This window comes from Meriones unguiculatus, chromosome 14, assembly GCF_030254825.1.
Source record: "Meriones unguiculatus strain TT.TT164.6M chromosome 14, Bangor_MerUng_6.1, whole genome shotgun sequence".
Lineage (NCBI taxonomy): Eukaryota > Metazoa > Chordata > Mammalia > Rodentia > Muridae > Meriones > Meriones unguiculatus.
Window position 1 is genome coordinate 1,583,090 of NC_083361.1, and position 26,911 is coordinate 1,610,000.

At 59.6% G+C, this 26,911-nt stretch overlaps 2 protein-coding genes across 4 annotated transcripts in view; one reads left to right on the forward strand and one right to left on the reverse strand.

The window, feature by feature from the left end:
* Positions 1-6,453: 6,453 nt before the first annotated feature.
* On the reverse strand, positions 6,454-11,501 carry Znf574 (zinc finger protein 574). Its single transcript, XM_021664261.2, is given in 3 exon segments — positions 6,454-7,224; positions 7,227-9,367; positions 11,372-11,501. Coding segments are annotated over 2 exon segments (2,703 nt in total). The 5' UTR covers positions 9,348-9,367; positions 11,372-11,501; the 3' UTR covers positions 6,454-6,642.
* A 3,295-nt stretch (positions 11,502-14,796) lies between these two features.
* Positions 14,797-26,911, forward strand: part of Grik5 (glutamate ionotropic receptor kainate type subunit 5) — a 52,791-nt gene continuing 40,676 nt past the window's right edge. Inside the window, exons 1-8 of one of the 3 annotated variants that reach the window (XM_060366427.1) lie at positions 14,797-15,822; positions 19,174-19,302; positions 19,547-19,711; positions 22,160-22,257; positions 22,332-22,497; positions 24,225-24,403; positions 26,321-26,374; positions 26,565-26,726. In XM_060366427.1, the coding sequence (XP_060222410.1) occupies positions 19,224-19,302; positions 19,547-19,711; positions 22,160-22,257; positions 22,332-22,497; positions 24,225-24,403; positions 26,321-26,374; positions 26,565-26,726 (903 nt within the window). In that variant the 5' untranslated portion in view covers positions 14,797-15,822; positions 19,174-19,223. Of the gene's footprint in view, positions 15,823-19,173; positions 19,303-19,546; positions 19,712-22,159; positions 22,258-22,331; positions 22,498-24,224; positions 24,404-26,320; positions 26,375-26,564; positions 26,727-26,911 lie in introns of those variants that run through there. The other 2 variants (XM_021664255.2, XM_060366428.1) reach the window with 2 other exon arrangements.

Genomic DNA, 26,911 nt, shown 5'->3' on the forward strand with positions numbered 1-26,911 from the left:
CCTGTCCCTCCCACCCCCCTGCCCCTTCCACCCCAGCCCCCCAGTCTCGACTCCGGGAAGCAAAACTATCTCATCGTTTTTATTTTGTGGTCTGTGCAGGGCCTGTGTCCGTGTGTCTGTGTGAGTGAGAGCTGGCGGCGAGGGAGCTTTTCATGGGAACCGGGAGGGGGACCCCGGCCAGCTGCCCCAGCTTAGATGTCAGGCGTGGGCCAGCGGCCTGGATGAGTGGCCTGGACCGAGAACAGCTTTGAATTCCCCTTCTCCCAGCCCTGACCCCATGCTGAAGGCAGGAACAGAGGCTGCTCTGCCCAATGGTGGGCCTTTTGTGCCAAAAATAAATAATGCCAGTACCTAAACCACCTCTCTGTACCCTTCTGGGGGCTGGGGCAGGGACTAGGCGTGGGAGGGGCTGCATGTGTGCTGAGGTGGGGTGAGGTGTGGGGTTCCTGTTCAGGTTGGGTGTAAGACAGGAGGGGGTTTAACATCCTCCCGGAAGACAGAAGACCAAGCCTGTCTTCCGCCCCTCACCCTGGGGCGCTCCAGCCAGGAACTAGTCATTGGGGGTGATCTCTTGACCTGACTAGTTCCTCTCATCCAGGCCACCCCAGGGCACTTCTCTCTCCCTGTCGCCCAGGGTAGGAAGAGCTGAGTGAGAGAAATGAGCAAGACTGAGGCACGCGGGCCCCACTGCTCTGAGTGGGACAGAAAGGCAAGTGCGAGAGATAAAGGCCTCCAAGAGAAAAAAAGAAACAAACCAAAGATTTAACCATTAAAAAAAAAACCACAGACAACTCCGCTACCTTTTTATACGTTGGGAAAAAAAGTGAAAAAAAAATTAGAATAAAAACTTTAAAAAAAAATAAAAATAAAAATAAAACAGAAAAAAAAAACCCACAAAAACTTCAAACCGCGGTTCTTTTGTGCGGTTTAAACTTTGACCTCAGCAGTCTCCAAAGCAAGACGATGATGACAAAGGCGGAAACAAAGAATAATGTATATTTTTAAGTATTTGTCCTTGGTGTTAGCTCCTTCCTGACAGACCAAAGGAGCAGAGAAAAAGGAATCCAGAAGTGTTGCTGGGACGGAGACTACTTCCCTTGTCTGTGACCCCTTCCCCCGCTCCCCTTCCCCCAGCCCTGCTGCCCTCCCGCCCGTCCCGTCCCCCCCCCCCCGGGGCTCCCTATTTATTTATTTATGTAATTGCAGGGTGACAGTGGCTTCTCCGGGAGGGAGGGCCTTTGGATCACAGCCCGACGGGGAGGGGGAGGGCGGCCATCTTTGGGGGTCTGATCTTGGGATCGGCTCTCCTGGCTCCTGGTATCACATCACCATCACCTCCAGAAGCCAGGGCACATGGGCAGGGTGCCCACCTACCGAGTAGAGATGGACAGGCTCCACCATTTGGTATGGCCGTCCCTCGCCTCACTTGAATGCCCAGGTGGAGGGGATGGGCGCGGGGGCCATGGTAAGTAGTGGGCCGGAACGGCCGAGTGGCCTGCCCTTCCTCCGGGCCCTGGAGGTAGTCCCCCTTTTGGTTGTCCCGTGTTGGCAGCCCCTCCCTCCCTTCCCGTCCCCATCCTTCCCTGTCTCTTCTTGTGGTAGCGGGTTAGCGTTTCCGTGTTTTTACCTTCAATCTGCTTGTTCATTGTACAATGTGCTTCTTTTAAGGCCCCATTTTTGTAACTTGTGTCATTCATCTGAACAACAACCATCAAAAAATAAAAAATTAAAAACTGTACAGAGAGAAATGCTGTGTGGTGTCCCTTGGACTGTGTCCTGGGAAGTTACAAGCCGGGTGTGGGCAGAGCCAGGGAGGGGAGGGCAGCTCTGTGCAAATACAAGCCAGAGGGCTGGCCTGGCCCTGGAACCCCAGAGTTTGAGAGGCAGACCCAGGAGGGTGGGTACCTCCTCGTCCGAGCTAAGGCCAACTTCGGCTTAGGTGTGTCTCAAACAAGAAACCACCCCTCCCCCAACACACACAATGGTTAGATTTTATTTTTCTACATTCAGAAAATCGGGAGATTTAGGAACAATTCACACTCCTGTGCTGAGAACTGAGTCTGTGATTTTACGACAGACATGGGCTTTAGTTGTCTCCCTGGCAGAACCGGGCAGTCTTCATGGGGTTCTGGAGCAGAATGGAATGGTTGAGTGATTAGGACAGATGGACACAGTCATGGTCGCCTTTTCTTTTTTTCTTTTTTTGAGACAGGTCTGTAGCCCCAGCTGTTCTGGGCTTGCTTTGTAAACCAGGCTGGCCCGGATGGAACCCTTGAAGCTCCGCCTGCCTTTGCCTCCCCAGTGCTGGGACCAAAGGCGTGCACCACTAGCACCCAGCCCCGCGATTTTTAGTTATAAAGAAGAAACTGTAGAGTTTAGCTGGCTAGTGGTCACCTTTAATCCCAGCTCTCGAGAGGAAGGAGCTGGCAGGCTGCTGTGAGTTGAAGCCAGCCTCTCCTGAGTTCAGGGTAGCTAGGGCTACAGTGGGGCCAGCCTAAATAAGTAAAGGATGATGGCTTAGGATGGTGTCTTAGGATGGTGTCTTAGGATGATGGCTTAGGATGGTGTCTTAGGATGGTGTCTTAGGATGATGGCTTAGGATGGTGTCTTAGGATGATGTCTTAGGATGGTGTCTTAGGATGGTGTCTTAGGATGATGGCTTAGGATGGTGTCTTAGGATGGTTTAGGATGGTGTCTTAGGATGGTGTCTTAGGATGGTGGTTTAGGATGATGTCTTAGGATGGTTTAGGATGGTGTCTTAGGATGATGGCTTAGGATGGTGTCTTAGGATGGTTTAGGATGGTGTCTTAGGATGGTGTCTTAGGATGGTTTAGGATGGTGTCTTAGGATGGTGTCTTAGGATGGTTTAGGATGGTGTCTTAGGATGGTGTCTTAGGATGGTGTCTTAGGATGGTTTAGGATGGTGTCTTAGGATGATGTCTTAGGATGGTTTAGGATGGTGTCTTAGGATGGTGTCTTAGGATGATGGCTTAGGATGGTGTCTTAGGATGGTGTCTTAGGATGGTTTAGGATAGTGTCTTAGGATGGTGTCTTAGGATGATGGCTTAGGATGGTGTCTTAGGATGATGGTTTAGGATGGTGTCTTAGGATGGTGTCTTAGGATGGTGTCTTAGGATGATGGCTTAGGATGGTGTCTTAGGATGGTGGCTTAGGATGGTGGCTTAGGATGATGGCTTTCTGGCAGAGTGTCTTCGATACGGAGAACCGTGAGGAAGCCAGGAAGCCAGCCAACCCTGCCCACCGCCTTCCCACATGCCTCCCAGCCAACTAGAAAGACCTCCAACATAAGAGCTGAGGACAGTTCAGTCAGTAGCTCTGTCTAAGATTAAAGTGCAAGGACCTGAGTTAGAGCCCCAGAATGCCTGGCAAGCTGGCACCTTGGAATCCCAGTGCTTGGCCCTGGAGGCCGGCTGGCCCCAGCAAAACCCTGGGTCAAAGGAGGTGGACAGAGTTGAGGACAATGGCCACGCTGGCCTCAAGCTGCCACGCACACATGAAACAAGCACATGAGAATAAAAAGGGGGAAAATGTCCGTGAATGCGAGCCAGTGTGGGGCCACCCACCTCTACTCCTAGCACTTGGGCAGAGACAGGAGTTCAAGATGAATTTTAGCGACATAAGTGACCAACATGGGCATCTAAGACCTTCTCTCAAAAACAAATGTGAGAGTGCGTGAGGCTGGAGGATTGAGAGTTTGAAGCAATCTGGGCTACACAGTGAGACCTGGCTCAAAAGGGGCGGGGCCACGGGTATGGCACAGTGGTAAATCAGCAGTGTATATACAGTCATGGGGCTCAATCCCCAGTCCTCTCCACAAGCACATACACACACACTCACACTCACACACACAGAGCTGACTTCAAAGTCTGATACAACGTATGCATCTGCTTAGATTATTAACTCAAATCATCTGTCATCTCCCCCACGTCATTGCAGGAAGTCACCCAGCCCTGACTCCCAGATGTTAGCACTGAAGACGGGAACCGGCCTTACTGCGCACACAGCCCCTGGGCCTCCTCTGTCCTTGTTTCGTCCTGTCTGGCACCGGTGCTGGCATCTGGGCAAACCAATAGGAAAGGCTAGAGACCAGAGAAAGGAGCAGCAGAGGGCCTTGGGAACCTTGTGAAATAGTTAGCACATGGTTTGGGCAGGACTGAGAGGGGAGGAGAGCAGGCTGCAGATGGGCTCAGTGGGAGAGCATTTGGGCCTGGGTTCCTGGGTTTCATACCCAGAACCACTTTGGAAAAGTCAGGAATAGTCGGTTGAGGATGATCTTTGCAGCCTTCAAGGGGATGAGTAATGCTCCCGAGGCCCCTGCCGCTATCTCCCCGGGCGGGGCCGGGCCGGGCCGGGCCCAGGTAGCTGGCTTTCTCCTGTACGGTGCAGTCAGTCACTGCTGGGGCAGCGCCGATCCCCGTGCTCATCCTGCTTCTGCGACCTCTAAAGGCAGCAAGAGTACAGCGGGGCGTGGCTGGCAACCCCGCTCTGGGGCTGGCTGGGCACACTCAAACAATCCTTTCTCACAAAGTATCGCAAGGCCAGCTTTCCTGGAGGGCTGAGGGCGTCTGTGGTGGGCCTGCTTGCCCACTTCAGGTTCCTGGGTGTCACCATGGCTGTGCTGGCTGGGTGCACACGTCACGGAGGAGCCCCTAGCAGCCACAGAGCTGGGGACGTGTGTCTGTCCAGTAGGTAGGTGTTGCCTTTCTTCAGGGCTAGGGCACAAAGGCCACTGGTTTCAGCAGGGCCACAGCCCATGACGTATCCCCTCAAGTGGCTTGCGTTTCTCAGGTTATCCACTTTGTCTCTTCAGGTGTACGTGTCGGCATACGTGTGAGGGTGACTGGGGGTAAGAAGAGGGCATGTGACCTCTTGGAGTCACCCAACATGGGTCCTCTGGGGCACCTTCTAGTCAGGCTTTCTCTGTTTTGAGACAGGGTTTCTCTGTGCGGCCCTGCTGCCCTGGACTTGCTCAGTAGACCAGGCTGGCCTCCAACTCGGAGCCCCGCCCGCCTCTGCGCTGGGATCAAAGGTGTGTGCCACCACCACCCGGCTTGTTTTTAAGGCTCCAATGACGGGCCGTCTTCACCATCAGGGTTACTCTGCTGAAAACGCCCTGGTCTGCGGCCACCCAGCCTCCTCTGGTGCAGCTGATTCTCACTTGGTTTTGCAAGGATAAAGAATCTTACTGTCCTAACCACTTACGGGGACAGGACCTGGCCCTGCGGTCTGCTGCTTAGGCCTCTCCTGCAGGGCAGGCGGGTGGAGGTGGCGCCCACGGCTGAGGAACTGTGGTGGGAAACCAAGCACGTGAGCCTCGCCTCTTCGTGAGGAACTGTGGGGACAGCCAGTCAACAGGCCTCTAGCCCCGTCCCTGTGAGACGGCAGGCACACAAGGCCAGTGTGCGCAGTGCCCAGGGAGAGGGCAGGGCTCGGCCTCTGGGAATCAAAGAAGGTCATAAGCTTTGTATGCCAAGTGCTTTCACCTGCTGGACTCTCCTGCCAAGACAGACAGACAGACAGTGCAAGGCTTGGCTAGGCCCTCACTGCCTGTGCGGCCTCACCCCTGCTCTCCTGAGCAAGATCAAGCCACATCGTAGCAGGAGGCCCGCTCAGCAGGCAGGTGTGGTGCTCCCTGCCCACTCCTTCTGTCTCCAGCAGTGTCCTTCTAACGGCAGAAACTGGGATACCCTTGGAGGGTCAGAGACAACGCACACACACACCCTCACCGGTCGCGGCCACCTTCCTCCAGAGAGGGCCTCGGGATGGGCAGCACAGGACACGATGCTGAAACTTCCACTCACGCCCCGCCCTGAGCTGCATTGTCGCCAAGTGTCACTCTAGGGCCTCCCTGTAGGGTGTGCTCTCCACAGGACTAAACTACTCAACATAACCCTGGGCATGGCCGTCATCCCAGCTACACTAGGGGCCTACAGCCTGCCTCCGCTAGAGCCCAAGGGCTGGCTGTCAGCAACCCTGACCGCAACGTCAGGGCCGGGACAGGGTGTGACCGGGCAGCGCCTAGGGGCGTGCGTGGGGGAGGCCCTCAGCCTTCACCACTGCCAGCTCAGCGCCTCACTGCTGCTCGCCATGCCTGACCCGAGGCCAGCCGCCCCAGCAATCTAGTTTGAGAACTCCAGAGGGCTTTACACCTCATGCCAGAAATGGAAGGCCAGGGCTGAGGAGCCCACTACTGTCTGCGTCTGCACTGCCCCTGTAAACAAACTGCTCCCAGGCTTCCTCAGGCTGTGGGGCCTCTGGTGACACCACACGCTGCCTCACCTGACACGAGGTCGGGTTCAAACACCCAGGACCAGACCCTTCTCTTCAATCCATCCGAGTGTACTCCCTACCTGCCAGGTTCTCCCAGGGTCCAGCGCCTGCCTCCCCATCCCCCAACAGCCGGTGCTGGCCGGCCGACAAAGCACACCGACCTCCAAACTCAGTCTTTATTGACCGTTCCATCTGGAGACCACGGGGGGGGGGGTCCTTTCCACAGCCAGCCCCTCCGGAGAGAGAGAGTTAGCCGCAGGACTCGCGGGGCGGGAGAGGAGAGGATACACTATGTACACAGGTTTGGGGCCGGCGCTGGGCGGCGAGGCTGAAGAGCGCAGCGGGAGCCGGTCAGCTGCTGATCTGGACGCCCTCGGCCTCGGCGAGGGGGTAGATCTCGATGGCCTCCACCAGGGGCAGGGCCTCCACCGCGGTCTCCATCACGGCCAGGCCCACGGCGGCCTCCGCCTCCGCCAGCTGCTGCCGAGCCGCGGCCTGCTGCTGCCGAGCGGCGGCCTGCTGCTGCTGGTGGGTCTTGCGGTGCTTCCAGAGGTTGGAGAAGGAGCGGTAGCTCTTGCCACAGTCGGGGCAGGAGTAGGGCCGCTCGCCCGTGTGGATGCGCCGGTGCTCCGCCAGGCGCATGGAGATGGCGAACGCCTTGCCGCACACCTCGCAGGCGAAGGGCCGCTCGCCCGTGTGCAGCCGCCGGTGGTCCTTCAGGTGGGTGCTCTGGCGGAAGGCCTTGCCGCAGTCCGGGCACGGGTAGGGCCGCTCGCCCGTGTGGATGCGCCGGTGCACCTGCAGCGACGTCTCGGTGCTGAACAGCTTCTTGCAGTCGCCGCACTCCAGGCCCCGCCTCCGCGCAGGCGCCGCGGGGGCCGCCGGGGCCGCCCCGCCCAGGGCCGCGGGGGAGGGACCGGCGGGCGCGCGCGCGCGGCCCTCGAGGCGCGGGGGGCCGGGGGCTCCTTTGCCAGCACCTCCCCGGGCCCCGCGGCGGCGTGGGCGGCCTCGTGGGCCTGCAGGCGCGCGGCCGAGCCCACCTTCTTGCCGCAGGTGCCGCACTCGAAGCGCCGCGGGGCCTGGGCGGCGGCGGCCGCGCAGCGGTGCTCGCAGAGCCGCAGCGAGGACGGGAAGGCGGCCCCGCAGGCCGGGCAGCGGTGCGGCTGGCGCCCGGCGTGCGCCACCAGCTGGTGCACCTCCAGCAGGCGGCGCAGCAGGAAGGAGCGCGGGCACTCGCGGCACTTGTAGGGGTACTCGCCCGTGTGGTGGTAGCGGTGCATCAGCAGGCGGTAGGGGCGGTGGAAGCGCACGCCGCACTCCTGGCAGCGGTAGGGGAAGTGCTGGGCGTGCACCAGGCGGTGCTGCCGCAGCGTGGAGCTCTGCGTGAACGCCTTGCCGCAGTCCCCGCAGCGGTAGGGCCGCTCCCCGGTGTGCGTCAGCCGGTGGCGGGCCAGGTTGGCGGGGGAGTTGAAGGGCTTGGAGCAGTCAGGGCACGAGAAGGGCCGCTCGCCCGTGTGCGTGCGCAGGTGGTTCCGCACGTGGGACTTCTTCTTGAACATCTTGCCGCAGATGCTGCACTTGTGGCGCCGCTCCAGCCGGTGCACGAAGCGCTGGTGCCGCGTCAGCTGCAGCGCCTTGCCGAATTCGCGGCTGCACAGGAGGCAGCGGTAGGTGCCCGGGGCCGCGGGCTCCGCAGAGGGCTCCTCGGGCGCCGGCAGCTCCGGGGCCTCGGGCGCCCCGGGCTCCGCGGGGGCCGGCTCGGGGAGGCTGCCGGCCGGCTCCTCGGGCGGGACGGGCGCGGTGGGCAGGGGGACGCCCCCGGCGCCGTGGGTCCGCCGGTGGTAGAGGAACTTGGTGAGGTTGACGAAGGTCTTCCCGCAGGGGCACGAGTGCAGAGGGTTCGGGGTGTGCGCGCGCCGGTGCGCCAGCAGGAGCGCCTCGGTGCCGAAGGCCAGGCCGCAGTCCACGCACAGGAAGTGAGACTCGCTGCTGTGGTCGCCCAGGTGCTGGTCCAGGCTGGAGGGGCTGGGGAACACGCGGCTGCACAGCGGGCACTTGAAGACCCCCTCCCGGTGGCTGCGGAGGTGCTGCTGCAGCTGGCGGGGCGACAGGAAGAGCTGGTCGCAGGCCGAGCACAGCAGGTCCTGGGCGCCCGCGCCCCCCGGCTCCCCGCTGTTCCTCCGCGGCTTCCGGCCCCGGCGCTCGCGTGCCACCGCCTCGCCGTTGCGCAGCTCGTAGCTGTGGTCAGAGGCCGGCAGGGGGTCGGGCTGAGAGGCCGCCTCAGCGGGCGAGGGCACCAGGGGCTCCTGCTGGGCCGCGGGCTCCCCGGGCTCGGGGGCGGGGGCCGGAAAGTGGGTGGCCTGGTGCTCCAGGAAGTCGGCCGGCATTTGGAAGAGCTGGGAGCACTCGGAGCACTTGTAGAGGAGCAGCTCCAGCTCCGTCACCACCTCGGTAGTGGCCGCCGTGGAGGGCACGGCCGCTCCCTCCCCGCCCTCTTCTGCTTTCCGGTAGGAATGCTCCACAGCCACTCGGGCCTGGCCCACAGGAGGGCCCAAGACAACCGGGGACCCCAGGACCACCGGGGCGGGAGCTTTGGGGGGCGTGGCCCTGAGGTGCGTCTGGCGATGCGTCAGCCACATCTCCTGGCTGGCGAACAGCGCCTTGCAGTCCACACACTCGTAGTGGATGGCGCTGGAGCTCAGCGGGGGCCCCTTGGGCGGGGGCTCGGCCGGCGCCGCCTCCTGGGGCGCCAGCATCTTCAGGTGCAGCTCCTGGTGCTCCAGGAGCTGGCTGGGCGACAGGAGCAGCTGCCCACACTCCAGGCACTGGTACTGGCTCTCCTGTATGAGGGTCTGATACAGGCCTGTGCCCGACGCTGCCTCTGTGGCCACCGTGACCCCAGGGTCAGCCACGCCCACCAGCTCAAAGTGCTGCTGCGGCACGTGGGAGTTCTGGTGCACAAGCACCTCCTCCAGGGATCCGTAGAGCTGGTTGCATTCAGAGCAGACATAGCGGTGCTCAATGTACAGGACGGTCTCCTCGCTCTCCTCCGTCATGGCAGCAGCAAGGCCCTGGGCTGGCAAAGGACGGCGGGGACAGGTCAGTCCTCAGGGACTGTCACCTCCACCTTCTCACACCTGACACACTTCCTCCTCCCACTTCTCCGCTCCAGTGCTCTTCCTAAAATTCCTTCCTTCCCCAACACAGCAACGGCCAACAAACTTTTCCAAGGATCTCTTCCCGGGACCCTACCCCGCCCCTCCTGTCTAACAACTTGTATCCGCCTCCCCCACCAGATCCTGCCATCTGTTCCTCCCCACCTCAGAACAGGTTCCCAGGGCCCTGTCCATGGATGGGACTCCAATGCAGCCCTCCTTCCAACTCCTTACCATTACACAGGCTAGCACTCCTCTGCTACCCAGGAGCCTCACCGCTCTGGGCCTGCTTCTCCCAGCGGCACGCCTATGTCGATCCTGCTTTCTTGCGGGTTCCCAAGCTTCCTCTTACACCTGAGCACTCGGACCTTGCGCAAGCAAACACTTTGTACCCTATTTTAGGCTCTAGAGGTCCGAGTCCTCCTCCACCAGGGCCCAGATTCCTCACATCCAGTTATCCAATCTCCAGATTTCCTCTGGCCTAACCCATCCCCACCTTAACTCTTTCCTGATACTCAGTCTCTCCAAACCAGTTCAAACTAAGCATCAAGACCTTCTCAGGTGGCGGAGCACGCCTGTAATCCCAGCACCCAGGGAGGAAGAGGCGGGCAGATCTCTGAGTTCAAGGCTAGCAGCCTAGTCTACAGAGCAAGTTCCAGGACAGCCAGGGCTACACAGAGAAACTGTCTCAAAAAAAAACAAACAAAAAGGGGGGGCTCCCTCTTCCCTTTTTAAAAGGCACATCTCCACACAAAAGCCCAATCCTTCACCCAGCCTTCCCACAAGCCCCTAGAGCACCCAAATACCTTTCCCTTGAGTGCCCAGATACCCGTTCCAGTGACATAACTCTTTTTTCAAGACAGCTGTAACTCATCTGGGGACGCCTGTGTGCTCTCCCCCCCCCCCCCAACACTATCCTTTTTGGTAAAAAGGTCCAGGCCAACTTTAAATCATCCCGTCCCAGTAGCCCCTTTCAGAGATTCAACCCCAACTTTTTTCTTTGCGAAAAGAACTAAATCCACCCTAACTCACTCCAGGAACTTTCAGATCCCCATTTCACAGGGGCTGAATTTCTCCTCCGTGCGAGATCCCCACATAGTTATCTTGTCCAGGGCTATCCAGCCTAACCTTTCCCCCGTCTCCTTCGGGGTTCCAATATCTCTCTTGCAGAAGGCCCATTAGTATAGCAAAAAGAACCTCTCCATACATAGTCCTTCTCACCCACAACCCCCTAAATTCCTACCTCTCTCTGCCCAGCTCCACCCAGGACTGCCCAAATACTCACTCTGGCCTACTTACCTGTACCCACAGCAACCCCCCCCCCCCCCAGCTCAACCTACGAATACCCACAAGAACACGAAGACCGCTGTCAACACTTCCCGGGTGTTCAACCCCGCGGGTTTATCGATCTTCCAATCGATACAAGCGCATTCGCACACCTGGATGTCTCCCTTCGCTCCAAAAGTACCTCAAACCCTTTTCTGCCTCAGTTCTTTCCAGGCAGAAGAAATCGATTTCCCTCCCTGCAAGAATTACCTCCCTTCCCGGGCCACCTCCCCAGCCCGGCACCCAAGAGTCCTCTAACCGTCCCCTTTCGACCCCGGACCCAGCCCAGCGCACCCACCCGCGGCCCCGACACCCATGCAACCAGAGATCCCTCCACCGCGGCAGCTCCGGGGCCTCCCCTTCCCGCCAAGGTCGGCCCGCCCGCGCCCTGCCCGTCCTCACTCGGCCCCGCACAACTCCAGCCCCTCTACCCGACCCGCCGGCCCGGCCCGCGCGCCCGCCCGCCCGCCCGGCGGCCAACGGCCGCTCCGCCCTCCGCACCCGAGGCGCGACCCTCCCGGCCTCCAGCGTGCAGGCCGGGGGACGCGAGCAAGCGGCGGGCAGGGACCGGGGCTGTGCGCTCCCGCGGCGGGACTCACCCTCCTCGCCGGCCCCGGGCCGCGGGTCCCTTTGCACCGCCACTCTAGCGCCGCGTCCTCTCTAGCGCCCGTCGTCTCGCCTGCTCCGCACCCTCCTCTTCGCCCGCGGCCTCCCTCAGCAACGCCCCGCCCACCTTCCGTCTCGGCCGCCGCGCAGGCCGCGCCGCGCGCCCAATCACCGGCCGGCTGGCCCTGCCGCTACGCCAATCGGCGCTCGGGCTTCCGAGGCCTCGGCCAATAGGACGCGGGGGCGGGATCACGCCGAGCCCCACCAATCCTCGAGCAGTATTCCCCCACGGGTCGGCCTCCATTCGGGTGGCGCCCGCCCCGTGGAGCCCCCTGGAGGCGCCTCCCCTTCCAGCTCCGCTTGCGCTCCGCCTTTGAGGGCCCGGCGGGGCGGCGCGGCGCGGGCCGCCGCGCGGTGACGTCGGGAGGCCGGACGGAGCTGCAGGCGCCATCTTGGGGTGCCCGGCGAGCGTCGGCGCAGGGCGTTTGGGCAGAGTGTAGGGTGTGGAGGTACGGCGTGCTGGGAGGCCGGCGAGTGCAGCCCAGGAAGCCCCGAGGACCGTGAAGCCCCAGTCGGCGCGGAGGGGAGAGGCGGCCGAGCGAGAGGGGGGAACACGGCCGAAAGACCTTTTATTATTATTACCATTATTAAGGGGTGGAGGGTGAGAGAGGGGAAAAGGAGGAAGGGTGGGGGGAAGCGGGATGTCAGGACGGGGAGTCTGGAGGAACGTGACAGGAAGTGGGAAGCGCGGAGAGAGGGAAAGCCTGGTGCGTACGGCCCTGTGGGGCAGCCGAGCCTACGCGGTGAAGGGCCAGAAGAGGAGAGTGCGAGCTCTGGTGCAGCGAGCCAGTTTGCCTGTTGTCCCGAGACAGGCTCTCCTTATGTAACCAGCCTGGCCTCCCAGGGAGCCGCCTGAGCCGGCCTTTCAGGCGCGCACCAGCCCTCTCTCGGTGACTGCCCTTCCACACAGTTCGGGGCATGGGAAGGCATGGGCCAGCCGGGGCCACCTAGAAGAGACCCCGTTCAAAACGCCAACAAACAAACAAATACAGTGCAGATCGCCAGCGAGAGGGACGAGCTCGGAGAGCCTCCCGCCGAGCCTGCTCCTGAGTTTTAGCTCTAGGATCCCCCAGGTGGAAGGAGAGAACTGCCTCTTGGAAATACAAGTTTTGCTTTGGGAACCAGTAGTCCTACCACCGATAGGCACGTTTGCAGGGGGCTCGGGCCTAAACCAGGAGGACCTGAGGTCAAATCTCGGCACCCATGTGAGTCAGGTCCGTGGTGCCTCTGTTGTAGCCTCGGGAAGTGGGGACCTGCAGGTCCCTGGAGCCTGCTGGCCAGGCAGCCTAGCCGCGTCGGTGAGCTCCGGGATCAGTGAGAGACCCTGTCTCAAAAATAGAGTGGAGGTTGGCACCTCCTAGAGCTGAAAGGCCAGTGTGTTCTACATAGTGTGTTCAAGGCCAGCCAGGGTTACACACAAGAGACCTTGTCTTCAAAACCAAAAAGTAAAGTGGAGAGCCAGTGAGATGGTTCAGCTCAGGTCCTGGGAGCCACAAGATGGAAGGAGAGACCCGACTCTTGAAAACTGTCCTCTGACTTATGCACAGACCATGATGTGCATGACACACCTAGACAAAAAGTACAGTGGACAGGGTCTGAGGAAGATGGCCAGGATCCACACTGGGCTCACACAAGTATACCAAAGTTTCCTGGGAGCTTTCAGAGGTGCGCTTGGTCAGACTCGGCGGAGCCTCATTGTGTGTCATCCCCCCCATCTGATGCCAGACAAAACAAATGACTAGGGGACTGAACACAGCCAGGCCTGACTCCTCAGCGTGTGTCCTGTTGGTGTCTAACTGGATGTCCTAACTTCTCACCAGACTCCCTAACGGCACAGCACGCCCACATGTTCAAAGCAGGCTGCTTGGCCTGAATCCTGGCCCTGGCACTTCCTAGCTGTGACTCTGGGCAAGACAACTTTACTGTGTCTCTGTGTCTTCCTCGCTGAAAGGGGATGGCGGTCTTTGTCCCAGCATTATGAGACACTTAAGTAAACTGCCATATAGAACTCTATCCAGTTCTGGCCGCCCTGGAACGATCCGTGTAGTCCGGGCTGGCCTGAGGTTATAGCTTACCTTCTTAGGCCGCTCCCTGTAAACCTGCTTGGGCATCCCAACTTAATTTGGGCTGCCTAGGTCCTTACCCTGCAGAGGAAACAGGCCCGGTCGGTAGCACTGGGCAGGGACTTCTGGGACAGGTTATGTTCAGAGAGGGTAGATGGCTACAGCCCTGGATCAGCAGAGACCTAGAGGCAGACCGGAAGCCGTGGCCTCGGGGAGACTGGACATCAACGCTCGCAGGATAAAAAGGCGCACACAATCTGGTCACGTTCATCAGGCACGTCCCACAAAGTCAGTTCACCATGCCAGACCTGGTATAGTCTAGAGTTGCCACGTGCCAACTGTGTGTGCGAGGCATGTGGTCACATGTGCCGGGGGCTGCACGTGAGAGTGTCAGCGTCTCACGAGCATGGGGGTGGTAGTGAGTCACGGGCTCAGCCTTCAGCGCCAACTGTCATGTTCCTTCCCCCCAGATTTCACCCCCACACACCCAGCCGTGCACCACCCACCCCCACTGGAGGAGCTGCGCTCCATCCCCCTGCCCTTCCAGGCTTCCCCCCCCCACGGGAGACAGTATTCCCTGAGAGTGAGGGCTTCTCCGCTCTGGCTCTGCCATGTTGTCATCCACACCCCACTGCCTCTGCTCAGGTGACCAGAAGATGGGGCCTCTTGTCACCTCCCACTCATCCACGGGTCCCCAGGAGTTCTCTATGCATAATGCAGACCTCCCCCCCCCTGTTTTGAGTTCCGTGGCCTCCTGTGCCCACGGGACTGTCCAGATTGGGTGGCCTCACCTTGCTCTCTAGCCCTGTGTTTGCTTCCTGGTTGCCCTATCCTGAGGAGACTTTCTGTGTCTGTCCCTCTGTCTCGGGGCTGTCCCCACCCTCAGACACCCCTGTTAGGTTATGCTGCTCTGCTGTCCTCATGTGGCTTGCTTTCTGTCCCTTCCTTGGCCTTGTGGAGTTTGGGGGCCTTGGCCCACCCTCTAGGGCCTTGATGGCTGTCCTTCCGTTTCTCTGCATTTTTCTCCATCTGTAATCCTCTCTCCCCACCTCGAGGCCCTTCGCTCAGTCCTCCCCACCAACGCCTCTCATCTTCATGGGCTCTGGTACCCAGGGCTGCCTGGGCAGGGCGGTGGCATGGTGTGGTTGGAGGGGGTGGCCCCGGGGGTGGGCCCTTCATCCAATGCAGCTCGGCTTCTCATCAGCATTCTCCTCGCAGGGCCCCCTAGCCCCGACCAATACGATCTCCCCCTCCCCTGCTCTCCTCCCTGCTCCCTGTCTTCCTCCTGCCCGCCCCCCTCCCTGCCTCCCTCCCTCCCTCCCTCCCTCCATCTCTCCCCTCCACCACCATCACCACCACTCCCCCCGCGCTCCAGGACCCAGCGCGGGCGGGCAGGCGGACAGGCGGCGGCCTAGGAGGGGAGAAGGAGCAGCGGCGGGAGTACCGGCGGCAGCAGGGAGGAAGGCCCGGCTGGGGACACAGAGCCGCCGGCGGCTGCTGCTCACACGGGACCAGAGTACCCGGCCAGGCCCTCCCACCGAGAGCGGGCCGCCCCCAGGACACCCCACCCTCCTCCGCCTTCCCGTTCACCTGCTCCTCTCCATCCTCTCCTCCCACCTCATCTCTCCACCTCATCCCCCCCTTCTTGGTTTCTCCAGGGCTGCCAGTTACCCTGTCCTCACCAGCCCCTTCACTGCCCGGCTTCTCCCGGCCCCCAAGCATGCTATTCCCGTGGGGACCGAGGGCTGAGGACTCCAGGCCCTAGCCTCATCCAGGGCAGGGCCAAGGCTCTGGGGGGAGGGGGGGAAGGGGGCGGCCCCCTCCCCCCCAGCAGGCCCTCCCCTCCCCCACTTCCCCCGATGGCCAGCTTTCTTTTCTCCACCCAGTCCTCACCCCCTGTGCCCCCCCCAGGCCGGCCCGGCTAGGGGAGGGGGCGGGGGCCCTTTCCTGGGCCGGCTTCCCCCTCCCCCGGCTTTGCCTGTGCCCCCCTCCCTTCCGTTTTCACCTTCCTCTCCTCCTTTCCTCCCTCCTTCCCCTCCATTTGCTCCTTCCCCCTCTCCTCTCTCCCCTTCTCTCCTCCATTTTCTCCTTTCCCCTTCCTCCCCTCCTGGCCCGCCCTTTGCTTTTCCACCTGTCCTTCCTCCCTGCTGCTGGAGAGACACTGTTTTGGATTAGTTGGGGGCCACCGCCGGCGGCGGGGGAGGGGGCCCGGTGGACTGCCCTCTCCCCCGGCCCCAGCCTCACCAGCACCCGGCGTCGGAGCATCTCTCAGTAGTTCCTCGGGCCTCGAGGGAGCCCAGCCCTCCGTCCCACCAGGATCCGTAAGTATCTGCAGGGAGGGGATTTGGGCTGGGTCCTGGGTCCTGTAAGGCCACTCTGCCCGGCCGGCCGGCAGGCTGGCAAGGGCCCCACAGTCCCTGCTCCCGGTAGATGGCAAGGAACCTGCTCCCCGCTGCTTTGTGCCCTCCCTCCCAACCTCTCATTCTCCACGACCTTTTCTCACCCTTACTTCTGGGCACACACCTCACACCTGCCCTCAGTCCGAGCTTCCCAGGGCCCTGTGGATTGACTGGCCCTGCGGGAACTCTCTTCACATGGGTCCTGGCTTGTTCCTTCTCCAAGCTTAGGGTCCCAGACCCACACTGGCTCCTGACTTGTGTGTTGGTTTTCTCTCTCTTTTTCTGTCTGTCTCTGTCTCTGTTTCTGTCTCTCTCTCTCTCTGTCTGTCTGTCTCTCTCTCTCTCAGTCCCATTGCACCTCCTGTCTCCTGAAAATGCCTTTGCATTTCCAAGTCTGCATTTCACCTATCTCCCTGGCCTATCCGGCTCTGCCCAACTTCTCTGTTCTCCTAACCCTGGCTCAGCATCTGTCTCTATTGGAGATGCTAATTCCCAGCTAGCCTTCTTCCCACTATCTTTCCATTCTTTGCCTGATCCTCTCCACCTCCGTGTTCATCGCTCACTTTTCAGCTTTTCTCCCCCAGACCCACCTGGGTCCCCAGTGTTCCCCTCCATAGCTGTCCCCATCCCCTACCGTCTTCCCTGCCTTCTGCTCTGGCCCTGCCATCCACTGTCTCAGTCTTTCCACTTCTGAACACTGCTACCTTTTCGCTTCCCTCCCTCCCAGCACCCCTGGGCTGGGGGCTCTGGGATCCTCTGCACTCCTGCAGGCGTCACTGAGTTCCTGCATCTGTGCAGGCTGCTCTCCCTTCTGGGGCGTCCACTCTGCCTCAGTTTCCCTCCTGGCTCATCTCCTCTTTAGTCTGTGTGGGCAGCTCTCTCCCTGTGTGCTTCTCCCACAGGCCTTTTCATCCTCGCTTCTGCCCCTCTGGCCTCACTCAGTTCCCTGAAGCTGCTGTGCTGCTTGCCCTTTGCTCACACTCTGTCTGTCTGTCTCAGACTGTCTCTCTCGTCAGTTTCTTGGGTTTTTGGTTGGTTGGTTGGTTGGTTGATTTTGTTTTGTTTTGGTTGTTGTTGTTTTTTCTGCTCCCTATCTTTTTGCTTGTTTGTTCTGCTCTGGGAGACAGGGTTTCCTGTAGTCCAGGCTAGCCTGGGATTCGCCGTGTAGCTGAACCTGGCTCCGAACCCCTGATCCCACCTCTGCCTGCTGGACACTAGCCTTACAGCTGTGTCACCATGCCCTGCTCTTCTTGCTGTTCGGCCCCTCTCTCCTGCTTGCCTCCTGTCCTAGCTAATGTCTCCAACCTGTGGGGCCTGGTCCTCAGCTCCCCTCTGTGGCCGGGGCTGTTTCTGCCTGTACCTGCCTGCTGTGAGCCTCGGGGTCTGTGTGTCCTGGGCCTGCCTGCTCCCTGTCCCTTCTTGCATCCCTCATCTGCTCCTTCTCATAGCTCTTTGTGTTTGAGACAGGGTCTAACTCTGTAGTGCAGGGTCACTGTGCAGCGTAGACTAGCCCCACACTCTCTGTGACTCCCCGGCCTCCAGGGTGAGGGAACTGCGTCCTGGTGTGGGTGTCTGACTTAGCGAGTCTCCCTCTCACCCCACACTCAGCCGTAGTCGCCGCTTCGGGACTGGCTTCCTGTGCAGACTTCCCAGCACCTGTGTGTCACGGCGGCCCACGGTCTGTCTGCGCAGTGCCTCCATCCACTTTGCCCACCTGTCTGCTACCTGTGGGGCCTTGCCCTCTGCCCGCTCAGTCTTCTCTGATCAATAGTCCCGAACCCCTTTGTTCCCAGTGTCCTAGGGTAACCCCCTCCTGCCCTTCCCCTTGAGAACTCTCCTTCTAGCTCTCCCAGAATTCCCTGCTCCTCCCTCCTGGTCAGGCCTCCACACTAGAGGTAAATGGCAGTCTGCAGCCAGCAGTCTGTTGAACCCAAAGGCTGAGCGGCATGGGGAGGACTTTCCAAGGTCACCCGTGAGGTAGGGGCGCCTGTGAGACTGATAAGCCTCCCTTTCTCCTTGGGCTTCTCTGGCCAGAGAAGCCTTGTGTGTGATGTGCCCTTCCTCAGGGCTTCCACCCTGGCCTGCGCCAGCTGGAGCCCCTCCCCGGGGCTGGTGGGGTGTCGGGACAGTGAGCACTCCACACTGCTCCAGGCCCTGCAACAACCCCTTTCCCTTGGAGCAAGCTCTACAACCAGGTCCAGGGATCCCTGTACACAACTGGAAAACACACCCTGCCCAGCGCTTGTACGTCCAACAGCCTGGAGTACCCACAGCACGCCTGGGCACCCCAAGCTGGGGCTGTGAGGAGCCATGTACCAACCTCCCTCAGCGCCCCAGAACGGGGTGCAGGCAGCGCTTCAGCAGCCACCCCTTTCTTGCAGGACGTCTTCCAGCGTTCCTCTCTCCCTGGACTCTCACTGGTCTTATGAGTCAGTTTGTGCCTCTCCCTGTGTCTGTCCTCCTCACCCACACCCACCCGCGGATATCCCCTTGTCTGGTCCTCATCCCTTTCTCTGGCATCTGTCCTTTTATCTCCACACCTTCCTGCGCCTTCTCTTTCCCCGTCTCTCTCCCAGGCCTACCTCTAACTTCCATTCTTCCGTGTCTGCCTGTTTTCCCCTTCCTTTCTCATTTTCTGAGTCCCTGTATCTTTCCTTTTGCACTTCTCATCAGATACTTCTTCTGTTTCCTGCTTTCTCTTCTGTGCTGTCTTTTCAAGTTCTTTGCTATGTTGATTTTCCTCCCAGCTTCCCTGCCTTCCTCTCTCCCTACCCCTCACCAAGTTTCCTAATTTTCAGATAGTTTCACCTATCAGACTCTGGGTGCCCAGACCTCTCTCCCATGGGATTGTGGGAACCAGGGACATCAGGAAGGTGGCAAGTGAGGCTTGGGATAGGGTTGCCTAGCAACCACTGCATCCTCTCCAGCCAGTTTCTGTTGCCTAGTAACGGCTGCCTGCCCAGAGACAGGGGCGGGACTGGGGTGGTGGCAGCACTTCCCAGTTTCCTGTTGGGGTGGGGCTGGTCCTCAGAATCACTCCTACTTGAAATTTCTAGCAGTGCCTGTCCTATCGGTGACCGCTGACCTTTCCATCTTCCAGAGCTCAGGACTATGTGCTTGCTGTCCCCAGCGAGCTGGGCCTTTCAGACCTGTGGATTCCTCCTCAGCAATGACTGGGAGGACCATGTTTGCCACCCCATCCAGCAGCTTCTCTAAGGGATGCTGCCCCCCCACACCAGCCACCCATCTTGGGGCCGGGGTGTCTCTCTGCAGGTGGCGAGTGGGGGCCGCGGCAGCTGCATCCCCATGAGGAGGGGAGGAAGATGCCGGCTGAGCTGCTGCTGCTGCTGATAGTTGCCTTCGCCAACCCCAGCTGCCAGGTGCTGTCATCACTGCGCATGGGTGAGGCCCCAGCTCCTCAGAAACTCCCCTCCAGACCCGTCCTGGGAACTCAGGCATATACCAGTACCAAAGTGCTCAGGTTGCCAGTTCTCCCTCTCTGGACCCAGGAGTCCGGGGACCCTGCTAGCCAGTCTCAGATCCGGGAGTCTAGACCTCCAGCCTTTGGCCTCACATCCAAAGCCCCACAGCCACCCTTTCTCAGGCCGCAGGCATCTGGCCCCTCCCAACTCCTGTTTCCTCTCAGCTGCAATCCTGGATGACCAGACCGTGTGTGGCCGTGGGGAACGTCTGGCTCTGGCCCTGGCCCGGGAGCAGATCAACGGGATCATCGAGGTCCCTGCCAAGGCCCGGGTGGAAGTCGACATCTTTGAGCTGCAGCGGGACAGCCAGTACGAGACCACGGACACCAGTGAGTGGGGCGTGGGGGGTGTCCTACCTCAGCCCCTCCACCCCGCGGCCTTCTCCGGGTTTGAAGTCAAGCTTCTCAGCCTGCGCTCCTCTGCTCACACCTGCTCGCTGCCACCGTGCTGGGCCGCCTCTGGGTTGAGAGGCCCTGAGGCCCAGGCTTTATGAATCCCCAGTGGGGCCGGCAGAGCAGCTGCGGGTGAGCAGGAGGTGGCGCCCCGCAGAGCAGGCTTGCCCCGAGGGAGGGCCGCAGAGGTGTGGGCTGGCTGATGCTCATTTGGACCTGTGAATGGTCGTTCCTGCTCTCCTAGCTTGCTTTTTTCAGCCATGATAAAACAGTGACCAGAACCAACTTGGAGAAGCAAGGGTTTAAGTTTGCAGGTTATGTAGGCCATGACGGAGGGAAACCAGGGCAGGAACTCCGGGCAGGAACCTGGAGGCAGGAACTGCAGCAGAGCTGTGGAGGAGCACTGCTCACTGACCTGTTCCTCCTGGCTTGCTCAACCGCTTCCCTGTAGATGCCCACCATGGTCATCCCAGGGTTAGTGCCACCCACGGCGGGTGAGCCCTCCCACTGCAGGGGGAAAGAGCGCAGGCTTGCCCACAGGCCAGTCTGCTGCAAGAGCTTCCTCAGTGAGGGGCCCCTCCCAGATGGCTGGGCTCTACATCAAGTTGACAAAAGCTCACTCGCAGCTCTTTGCAGCTGTCTGCATTAAGGCACCTTTTAGCTGGGCAGTCTTGACTCACACCTTTAATCCCAAGGCTTGGGAGGCAGAGGCCGGTGGATCTCTGTGAGCTGGAGACCAGCCTGATCTACAAAGTGAGTTCCAGGACAGCCAGGGCTACACAGAGAAACCCTGTCTCAAAAAACAAAACAAAAACAAAAACACAAGTCATGTTTTATACTGGGCATGCTGGCTCACACCTGTAGTCTTAGCGCTTGGAAGGCGGAGGCAGGAGAGCTCTGTGAATTTGAAGTCAATCTTGACTACATAGTAAGTTTCAGGCCAGCCTGAGGCATACAGAGTAAAATCCTGCCTGAAAAACCCAGCCCAGCCCAAGCCCAACTAGCAGACATGTTAAGCCTGAGATGAGCTCACTTAAGCATTCATAATAGGGGGCTTTGACTCCAAGCACAGTGAGCAAACAGATGTGTCAACCGTTTTCTTCCCCACGGACCTTGTCCTGAGTGCTGTAGACTGTGTGGGTTTCAAGTCTCCAGCAGGGAGAATGGAATGGGCTGCTTTTCAGGCTTTCGACTGGTGCATCACAGTGTGGAGAAGCTGAGACGGAGGCTAAAGAGGCAGGTGGTAGAGCAGGCATGCCAAGGAACAGGGTGTGGGGTGAGGCCATCTTGACCAGCTGGAATCCGTGTGTGCTTGAGGGGATAGTGAAAATAAGGCCAGATCAAAGGAAAGCGGGACCCACTGTTAAAAAGAGGCCCCTGGCAGGCCTGTAGAGGAACTGGATTCAGCCATTCCTGAAGCAGTGCTGGGGAGCCCTGAGCTCTTAGACACAGCCACATCTGAAATTAGTCCCTAGCCCTTGCAGGTGTGACCGCATTTGCGTCCTCATCCTTCTGTGTCTGTGCACACGCTCTGAGCTTCCTGACTAGCCCCAGCCACGCTGTTCTCTGAGCCCATCCTGACTCTCTGTCATGCCACCAATAGCATCAAAATGGACCACCACATCTCAATGCAAGCTTGTTCCTCCTGTGCCCTCTGTGTTGAAGGCCCCACCATTTGCACAGGGAGGCCTGAAAATGGTCCTTGTTTTCTGTTTCTCTCCCAAGAGCCATTAACCCTGCCTCTTATTTGTCTCCAGATTCATTTCCTTTCCATCTCCCTCCCATCCTCTGTACCCTGCCCTACCTCAGGATGCTGGCCGATCCCTCCTTCACCACACATCCAGTTTCAAGGCCGAGTTTCACCTGAGGACACATGGGAGTGAATGAAGGGGTTGGAGGGCGGGGAAGCTCCCTCCTGGTTTGCAGTTCGGAAGGAGGCTCACAGAGCTGGGCATGGTGGTGCAGGCCTGTAGTCCCAGCACTCGGAGGCCCAGGAAGAGGAGTGCAAGTCCAGGATAGTCCTGTTTCCATACTAAGATCCAAGAGCTAGCCTGGGCAGTGTGGTGAGACCTTCCCTAGACACACACACACAGATACAGGTACACACACGTGTGCACGCTCGCGGGCACACACACACACACACACACACACACACACACACACACGCTTTCCCGTGTTCCTGCTGACTTGACCTGTCTCTCTGTGGCTGTGTCCCCCTGGCTCCCTGTGTCTGAGCAGGCCAAGTGGCTGGTCCTCTGGCATCCAGGCTGGTGGAGGAGTGTCCCACATCTCTGACCTTCTGGGTTCCTCCCTGGACCAGGCGGTCTCCTGAGGGGGTGGTGGGAGCAGAGCCCCTGACTCCCGCTTTCTTCCCACCCCTCACAGTGTGTCAGATCCTGCCCAAGGGGGTCGTGTCTGTCCTGGGACCTTCCTCCAGCCCAGCTTCTGCCTCCACCGTGAGCCATATCTGTGGGGAGAAGGAGGTGAGGGGGTTATGGTTGGGGGGGCTGGGGAGGAGACTTGGACCCCTGGCAAGCAACGCCTCCCTTCTGTCCAGATCCCCCACATCAAGGTGGGTCCTGAGGAGACGCCCCGCCTTCAGTACCTTCGGTTCGCATCTGTCAGCCTGTACCCCAGTAACGAAGACGTCAGCCTGGCCGTCTCCCGAATCCTCAAGTCCTTTAACTACCCGTCGGCCAGCCTCATCTGCGCCAAGGCTGAGTGTGAGGGAGAACCTCCTGTTCTTTTCCCGTTCTTTCTAGCTACCCCTTCCCTGGTCCCGCCGTTAGAGCTGGGACACTGTTTTCCATAGACCAGTTCTTGTCCCAGAGAGACCACTCGATTCACTGACAGGGAGCTCCTTTTGCCCGGCTCTCACCAGGCATGCAGGGCGGCTGAGGGCAGGGCTGGCACATAACTTTTCTACACGTATTATTAATTTTCAGATAGTGTGCAAAATAATAGGTTTTCTTTGGCATGTTCATATGCATTTATCAGGTCATTTTGCTTGTAATTGCCCCCTTCATACAACTCCTGGTCTAGGGGAGTCCTCAGGCCACCGAGGACTTGGGACACAGTGGTGTGGGCTGCCAGGACATGTGTGGGGCCTTTGGAAGGGGTCCTGACTCCTGACTCCAGGAGGCCTGGAGCCCGTATCTAAGCGTGCTCCCCCTAAGCTGACTCTGAAGTGCTGGGCGAGTGTGTTCTTCTGGAGGGCTGCTTGGTGGGACAGACAGGAGGCCTCGGAGTGCAGCCCCAAGAGTGCTGAGGCTGAGTGCCGGACGGTGGCGCTGGGGGCTGGGAGAGCCACAGCAGGACGAAGCTGCACAGCCAGATCCCTGTAGTGGAAGTGTCAGACTGCGTAGGGACATGTGTGTCCAGAGAGACCAGACGAGCCGTGGGTTAGGTGAGAAGGTGCGAGTGGATGTGGGGCCAGGCCTCCTCACAGGGAGGAGCTGATGGGCGGCAGCCTCCATAGAGAGGAGGAGAGCACGGACTTCAGGTGTGAGTTCCCTGAGATGGTCGCGGGCGGTGGTCTGTGGCGGGCTGTGAGTGTGCAGGGGGTACTGAGCTTTGGAGCTTCTAGAAGGAATTCATCTTTTTGGAGGTCCTTACTGAACACCTGCTGGATGTCAGACTTGTGTTAGGACAGCTGTGAGTGAGACAGTGTCCTTGTCAAACCTCCTTTCCAATGACAGAAGTCGGGCAAAGCTCTTATCTGCTCTGTTCTCTGGAGAAGGAGCAAGGTCATATGGGTTGGAGTGGGGTGGGGGCAGTAGTGGGTGTGGGTCTCTTAGAGAGCTGGGGCAGGTCAGGGGTCAGCCATGAAGGAGCCTGGGGAAACAGGGTCCCAAGGAGGAGCAGCCAGGCTAAGGCCACAGGACCAGAAGGCTGACTGCGAGACAAAGGGGCCCACGCGGTTGGAGCACATGGAAGCAGAGATGAGACACTTGGCACAGAGCAGGGCCACATCTGCTGCCATCACTGGCTGCTGTGTGGGGAGCACACTCACCGCACGCGTGGCCAGTGCAGGAGGCAAGATGGGAGTGGCTTATGCCAGGGTGGTGACTGTGGCACAGCTTCATAGCTCTGATGTGTTAGAGACTGGGTGAGTGAGAGAGAGAGAGAGAAGAACCAGGCTGCGGTCAGGGTTCTGGGCAGAGCGGCTGGCAGGTGGCGACCTGTCACCTGAGGGAGGGAGACAGGCTGGGAAAGCATCCCTGCTGTGTCAGACATTCCCGGGAGCTTTCTTAGAGGGGGTTTTGCTTGGGGGTCCCTCAAAGAACTAAGTCCCCAAGCCCAGTGTCCCAAGAGCGCCCGCTGTTTTCTGAGCATGCCATCCCCACCCCCACCTCCCACCCCCGCCGCTGGGAGAGGGGAAGGCGGTTCTGAGGGCCGTGTCCGGGTGGGCAGAAGGAATTGCTCTAACATGGGCCTGGCCCTCCCTCAGGCCTGCTGCGGTTAGAAGAATTGGTGCGAGGTTTCCTCATCTCGAAGGAGACGCTCTCGGTGCGGATGCTGGATGACAGCCGGGACCCCACGCCGCTGCTCAAGGAGATCCGCGACGACAAAGTGTCCACCATCATCATCGACGCCAACGCGTCCATCTCCCACCTTGTCCTCCGTAAGGTGGGCCCTCCTCTTCTCCACAACCTCAGCGGTGGGGGCGGGCTCCGCGGGGTCACGTGACCTGGGGCGTCCATCTCCCACCTTGTCCTCCGCAAGGTGGGCCCTCCTCTTCTCCACAGAACCTGGGGGGGCTACCTCAGCAGGGTCACGTGACCTGGGGCATCAGTAGGGAGGACCTACCTCTCGGCGTGTGAGGGCGATGAGCCTGCAGCAGGGAAAGTCCTTGGAGCCTCGTTGGCCCAGAGGAAGCGTCTGAGTCATCACTCTTTAGGACTGTTGTTGCAGTGGTTTTATTTCTTTTTCAAAAGATTTATTGTTTCTCATTATGTGTGTGTGGGGGGGTTATGTGTGTGTGAGTGCTGGTGCCTTTGGAGGCCAGAGCTGTGGGGTTCCCCTGGAACTGGAGTTACAGGAAGCAGTGAGCCACGTGGGTGCTGAGAATTGAACTCGGGTCCTCTGCAGGGCCAGTGCACCCTCCTAACCACAGAGCCACCTCTCTAGCTCCTGTGTCTGAGCTCTCTCTGCGGGTAGTCCAGGCTGACCTCACATTAGAGAGCTTGGAGCTCTGTGTTGAGGGCTGCAAGCATGGCCTGAACTGGGGCCTCCCGCCCCTCTGTGTGGGGCAGGTATTTTGAACATTGTGGACATAGACGCTGGGATCCCCGAGGCCCCATGCACCAGGACCTCTCCCCACGGCCTAGCACATTCCATCCGTCAGCGGGCCAAGCTCATTAATCATTCATTCCCTTCCCTGCACTTAATTTTTCTTCATAATCAAATTTGTATTATTTTTCTCCGTTTGTTTTTCATTTATTTTCCTTTTAATTAAAACCATGTGTCACTGCTGACTGCAGCCTGCAGGCGGAAGTGTTGGGCAGGCTCGAGGGTAGAGAGAGGACGTAGGGAAGAGGCTCTGGGTGGACAGGCCACCTGGGCAGAGATCTCGGCCTCACCTGTGGAACTGTGCATCGAGGTCTCCTCTCTTCCGTCCTGCCTTCCCTGATAGCCCAGCTCCTGCCCGCCCCCCAAAGACAAACAAGCTGGAGCCCCAAAATGTTAGAATTCTGGTGTGGGTTCAGGACGGGGGTTCTTGGTGTAAGGAGGCCCATGCAGCCTGTCCTTGAGGGTCATAAGAAGGAGGGAATGCAAAGAGTGATTCTTGGGAACCCCAAGGTTCTAATTGATTGCCTTCAATTGCAAAATTTCCTTTTTTCCCATCCCTTCTTCCCCCTCCCTCCCTTTCTTCCTCCTCTCCTCTCTTTCCTTCCTCCTGTCCCTCCCTCCTTCTCTCTTTCCTTTGGTGTTTCTGGGCGTTGACTCTGGGACTGTTAGTCAAGGCTGAGCGGGAGCCTTCGTGCCCTTTGTCCTTCTCCTTTGAGCCAAGATTTTCCAAAGTTGTCCCGTCTGGCCTTAAGCTCACTGTGCAGCCCAGACGAGGTTGGCACTTACAGTCTCACCGGCTTAAGCCATCTGAGTAGCTGGGATTACAAGCCTGTGCCCCTAGGCCTGGCAGCCGGGTTCTTTTCTGATGGATGATCAACCAGGCTGATCCCTAAACGCTGGCCAATGACGTTGGGTGACTGAGGGGTAAGGTTTAGATTTCTGTCCCTGCCTGCCCCGTTTCCCAGGCTTCCATTTGCCTCCAGGAGGAAGTTTTGGGTGCCTTTGTGGGAAACACTCCACATCTGAGGGCCCCGTTCTCTGCAAGGAAATCTGTTCTCTCTTGGCACCAGTCAGCGTGGTGGGACCCAAGGGACCCAGGTCTCCTTCTCCCTCGCTGTCTACTGCTCGCTCTTTCTGTCTGGGTGTCTCTTACTGCATTGACACTGGGGTCTCCTCACCAGGCCTGTCTCTAAATCTCTCTTCTCCTCTTGGTTCCCCTGTTCTGTGCCTCTCGGCCTCTCCCGTGTCCTCCAGGCTTCGGAGCTGGGAATGACCTCGGCGTTTTACAAGTACATCCTTACCACCATGGTGCGTACCCCTGCCTCCCCTCCCCGGCTCCGGCCCACTCTCCTCCCCTCCCTCCCGGTCCTGCCAGCCTCCCCTCCCCGACTCCGGCCCACTCTCCTCCCTCCCGGTCCTGCCAGCCTCCCCTCCCCGCTCTGGCCCACTCCTCCCTCCCGGGCCGCCCGGCCTCGGCCTCACCCTCCTCTCGGTCCAGGACTTCCCCATCCTGCATCTGGACGGCATCGTCGAGGACTCCTCCAACATCCTGGGCTTCTCCATGTTCAACACCTCCCACCCCTTCTACCCAGAGTTTGTGCGCAGCCTCAACATGTCCTGGAGGGAGAACTGTGAAGCCAGTACCTACCCAGGCCCTGCGGTGAGCACATGCCTCCCCACGGCGCCCAGACACTGAGCACCGACTCACACACGCCTCCCCACGGCGTGGAGACACAGTGTGCACTGACTCACACACACACACACGCACACACAGGCACTGGGACACACTGCACTGACTCTCTCTCACACACACACACACACAGAGGCACTGGGACACACTGCACT